Source organism: Sinocyclocheilus grahami, unplaced genomic scaffold (genome assembly GCF_001515645.1).
Source record: "Sinocyclocheilus grahami isolate Dianchi unplaced genomic scaffold, SAMN03320097.WGS_v1.1 scaffold719.1, whole genome shotgun sequence".
Taxonomy (NCBI): Eukaryota; Metazoa; Chordata; class Actinopteri; order Cypriniformes; family Cyprinidae; genus Sinocyclocheilus; species Sinocyclocheilus grahami.
The window spans coordinates 688,694-693,992 of NW_015505898.1; the positions used below are offsets into that span (position 1 = coordinate 688,694).

Genomic DNA, 5,299 nt, shown 5'->3' on the forward strand with positions numbered 1-5,299 from the left:
AATCAAATCGTGAGTTGAGTGAATCGTTACATCCCTACTGAAAAGTATAGAAAAAAATTCTCATGTTCAGCGTTATTTGTGTGGCCTACAAAGGTCCTGTCCATATAGAGACTGTTCGAGTTTTATTAAAATTACTCATTGGTCTTCCACAGTAGCAAACCTTTAGATCAAAATAACCACAGTTCAATACAAATGTAATTATATATTGAACTCTTTTTATCATTTTATTGAGGAAAATTATATTGCTATAATTATTGTTATCGTTTTATCGCCCAGTCTTAATGCTTAATAAATAAAAGTATGGATTTCTCTTTCTTTCTTTTTTTACATTTCTTTAAACAAAATCCTTTGAACAGTAGTGTATATATCCATAACAGGACAATTTAGTGTTATTTAAACTGTTTGTTTTGCTTTTTTCATATTTTAATATTTAACGTCTGGATCTGGGATAAAGGTAAATCAAAAAGTAGGTTTTAAAGTGGTAATATGACAAAGAAGTTAAAATGTATTTGTGTTACTAAAAAGAATCAAACCCTGGGATATAAAACTGGCTGAAGATGAAGAAACACTTTTGTTTTCTGTGGTGGGGAAATGGGACTTACTCAGCGATGTCGAGGTATCCGCAGGAAGCGGCAGCGTGAAGGGGAATCCAGCCTTCATTGTCGGGCTGGTTGATGCAGGCTCCATGCTCCACCAGGAAGGTCACCATGTCCACATTGTCATCTATGCAGGCCTGGAAAAGAGAAGAAATGAGTTAACATCTAAGCAAGAGTACGGTCTAGCCATTTAGCATCTTGCAGAGTAAACCTTTTCAAATCATTGATCCTTTCAAAACAGTATTCATGCAATATTTAGGCTAGCATTTTAGTCTGGATTAAAAGCCTTAGCAAAACAGTTTCATAAACCCAAATGTGAGCTTCAGAGCCAAACATTAATCTTCAGTGGGAACCTATTCCTCTATACAAAGACACATTATATCATCAGGTAACCAAAATGCCTTGAGGGAAATAAGGAGGTCTGTAAGTAACCACTCGATGACACAAAAGAGCTTGAAATAGACTAGCGTTGTCACTACAGTGACTATATATTAGGGCTGGGCGATATGGCCAAAAAAATTAACATCTAAGCAAGAGTACGGTCTAGCCATTTAGCATCTTGCAGAGTAAACCTTTTCAAATCATTGATCCTTTCAAAACAGTATTCATGCAATATTTAGGCTAGCATTAGATTAAAAGCCTTAGCAAAACAGTTTCATAAATCCAAATGTGAGCTTCAGAGCCAAACATTAATCTTCAGTGGGAACCTATTCCTCTATACAAAGACACATTATATCATCAGGTAACCAAAATGCCTTGAGGGAAATAAGGAGGTCTGTAAGTAACCACTCGATGACACAAAAGAGCTTGAAATAGACTAGCGTTGTCACTACAGTGACTATATATTAGGGCTGGGCGATATGGCCAAAAAAATTATCACGATAATTTTTTTCATATCAGTCGATATCGATAATTATCACGATAAATGTCAAATCTTTATTTCTTTCCAGTTTAAAGCCAGATTTTTGCTCCAAAGTGAAAGTTGTAGAAACCAGACCATTCAATTTCCTTAACAAAATGAATAGAATATCTACATGAATATCTAAATAGAAAAATCTATTTCTTAGTTTCTGCATGTTCTAATGAGTGATTTTGTTTCAAATCAAGAAACAGGTTTGGGTTGCCTGATAATATTAATAATATCGCTTTTTGTCTCTTAGAAATGCACATTTGATAGTAACTTGAGATAGGATGCAGAGGTAAATTTTTGTGCATTACCAAAATCAGTAGCATCTGTAAAAATTGTAGCAACCTCAGTTTTTTTATGGTTACATTTATTCTGACCAAGTATTTATTTTTTATTTTTTTAATTAAGCATTGGTCTCCCATAGTAGTATACATTTAAATCATGATAAACAGAGATAAAACCACACATATAGCACCTCAATACCATGGTAAAAATATAACTAAAAACAGTAGTCTAAATTCAGTATAAATGCACACATGATATAGCTTAATCACAAATACATACTACAATTATATAGCATTAAGTTACTCTTGTAATAAAATTCAGTGTAAATATCCCAAATTTCTGCCACAATACCATGGTGCAGTGAGTGTTACTACAGTAAATCCATGGTAAATGATTGCGATGTGTAGATTGAAAAGCCTTCTGACTGTCTCGTTGCACAAAGTGTTTCTCCTGTTTGGCTTTAAACTAGTTTAAATGAGTCATTTGTATTCATCGCTCTATTCGAGCTTCACACTGGATCTCACAGCGCTGTTTAGTGCTCGCGTGACCGAGTAAACGCATCTGCTCTTGTGAGCTCGCGTCACGCTGCAGTTTGAACTTTGATCCGAGCGGATAAACGGCCCGTGTGGCACGATTCAAATGAGTCGCACTGTTTCGTTCCGCTTTTGGCGCATAAACATTATATCGAACTCTTCATATCGTTTTATCGAGGAAAATTATATCGCGATAATTATCAAATTATCGCCCAGCCCTACTATATATACACACACAGTTCAAACGTTTGGGCTCAGTACGATTTTAAGAAATAAATGCTTTTATTCAGTAAGGACACATTGAATTGTGCAAAAGTGACAGTAATATTTCGCAAAATTTACTGTACTTTTGTATCAAATAAACGCTGCTTTGTTGAAAAAAAAATACAACTGACAGAAAAATATTAACTTCAGCCATTCAGTTTCAAATAAAACACTTTCTTCCTTCCTAAAGTCGGCAGAGACAGTTTTTTGTCATGGCAATCATGTGAACTGCCTAATTATCTTGTGTTTTGAGCGGGGCTTTCAGTGCCCATTATCAAACTCAAACACCTCACAGTCTAAACTCTGCGACCTTGACTAGTGTCCAACCTCGGTTCTCCATGTGCTGCCCTCTTGAACGGCTGCCCGTAAAAGCTCCTGGTTGCCATGACTATACCATAGACAAAGAGGGAAACACACAAACCAGCCTCACGTTCAGGGCACACGACTATCTGGTTGAAATCCTTGCCCAAATTTGGGCTGTTTACAGTACCGCAGTAGAAACGTGTGGGCCTCTTTGCTCTTATCAGGGCCTTGTCAAGCTAGAAGTAGAGGAAACCAGGACTGTCCAAACAGCTAGCTTCAAGGAATTTGAACACCTTTTACAGGTCTGATGTGGCTTTTTTTTTTTTGTACACAGCCTTCATCATGAAATCTAAATGTTCAAAACTCCTTTTTTTTGTATGGAATATTGCAGTGTTTATTATAAATGATTTCTGTATACACGTTTTTTTTTATTTAAGTGACAACAATCTTAAACCAAAAATATTAACTTCCCCTCCCCGCACAATGACATCTCTCCTCTCATGACGTTCGCACCGGGACAACAACCACTCCTCACCAGCAAAGTGTCAATCACATGAGATCTCAGCAATCACAATCCCATGATCCAAACAATTTCCAATGGATAAAATCAAGCACAGTCCTAATTATTTTCTACGAAGGACTACACAGAAGCAATTTCGTTAGCTAAATTAGCTTAATAATGGTACTCGGTTCTGTGCTTGATATGAAATCTAATATATAAACTACAAAATCATTTAAATAAATTAATGTCTTTTATATTAGTTTACATAATAGTATATAATCAAAGCTATAAATGTCTATGAAACAATTAAACATTTTAGCTAGCTAAATGTACACTGACATAAGTTTAGTTAGCATATGTTTAGCAAACTATGTGCTCCGCTTATTAGCTTACTATACCGCTACCGGATTCGCCTTCTAACTTACACTTCGCCTGTCCTAACTACACGCGATGCAACAAGATTCCAGCGACAAACAATTTGGCTGTCCACGCCAGACGCGACGCAACAACTTGACGCGACAGAATCAATCAAACATCACAGCCAATCAAAAGCGTGTGTGGGTGGGCTCTCTCCAGAAGCGCACTGCACTAGCAATGAAATGGATAAGTTTATAATCTAATTCATAAATATTAAACCTTTTTAACATTATTAAATGTGCATACTGAGTGACTGATACCATTTTTGTTATGAAATACGGTTCGCAGTTTTAACACATGTTTCCTTTCATTTATTTTCAAGATCTGAGGTAAACTATCTGTTGTTGCTTTCGGTTTGGCTATAAAATGTAATGCAATATGATATTCAAACTCACATTAGACACATTTAACATTGAATAAAGCAGATAATCAGTACCTGAGATTATCCCTGGCACAGAAATAGAAACCGTTTCTAAAATAGAAATTTTGTAAATAAAAACTCTGATTAACATGGAAAAGATACCTTTTACCGAGTGTCGCGGCATCGCGTCGTGTGTAGTTAGGACACAGTGTTAGACTATACCCTGCAACAAATTTTAATGTTTTATACATTTTGTTTACTTGGGCTTTAGAAATGGCTACCTCCTGGGATCCTAGGTGGACTCGACAGGAAGAGCAAAACGAACTGACCACGGCTCTCAACCAACCAGCCAATAACCACAAGGTCTCCTAAGCCTTCAGCAGACAGATAGCAGTTTTTTTCTGTTGATTAAGACTTTGGCAAAAATAATAACGTAGTGAACAAGACTTAGGGCTGCACGATTATGACAATCATAATTGTCGATTATTTCCTTGAAATTGTAATTGCGATAATTAATTACAATTATCACAATTTACATTGAATGAGGTTTATACCATTGTTTGATGCAACTGCATGCCGTATTTTTATATGAAAATAAACAAGCTGAAAACACTCTAACTGAAAAACCTTTAGTGCTTTTCTGTAGTATTAAGCCTCAAATGTCAACTATACATCGGATTGGTTTCTTCTTTAAATTATAAAACAAGTAAAAAATATGAATGGTATTATAATGTTATACTAAAACTAAAACAATGGAAAAACCCTTAAGATAACATGTAGAAAGAAAAAAACATATCTTAAGCGTGCAGAATAACATAAGTGGACTTTGAACGATTAATTGCCGCTTTGAACGATTACGTAATTGTGGCATCCATAATTGTAATCGCGATTAGAAATTCAATTAATTGTGCAGCCCTAGAACAAGTCTGACCTATTAAGATTGATTCAAACTGCTCTTTTTAAATGATTCATTAAAAAACAACTAGCACAACAATCACAAAAGAAATATACATCATTGTATTGGGGAAGTCGTGGCCTAATGGTTAGAGTCGGACTCATAACCCAAAGGTTGTGGGTTCGAGTCTCGTACCGGCAGGGATTGTAGGGGGGGGGGGGGGAAGGACAGCGCTC

The 5,299-nt window shown here is 36.0% G+C and overlaps 1 protein-coding gene across 1 annotated transcript in view; it reads right to left on the reverse strand.

The window, feature by feature from the left end:
• LOC107560300 (protein phosphatase 1 regulatory subunit 12A) overlaps positions 1-5,299 on the reverse strand; it is an 82,284-nt gene that overhangs the window by 42,803 nt on the left and 34,182 nt on the right. Inside the window, exon 2 of the mRNA XM_016244439.1 lies at positions 603-733. Within this exon, the coding sequence (XP_016099925.1) occupies positions 603-733 (131 nt within the window). The remainder of the gene's footprint in view (positions 1-602; positions 734-5,299) is intronic.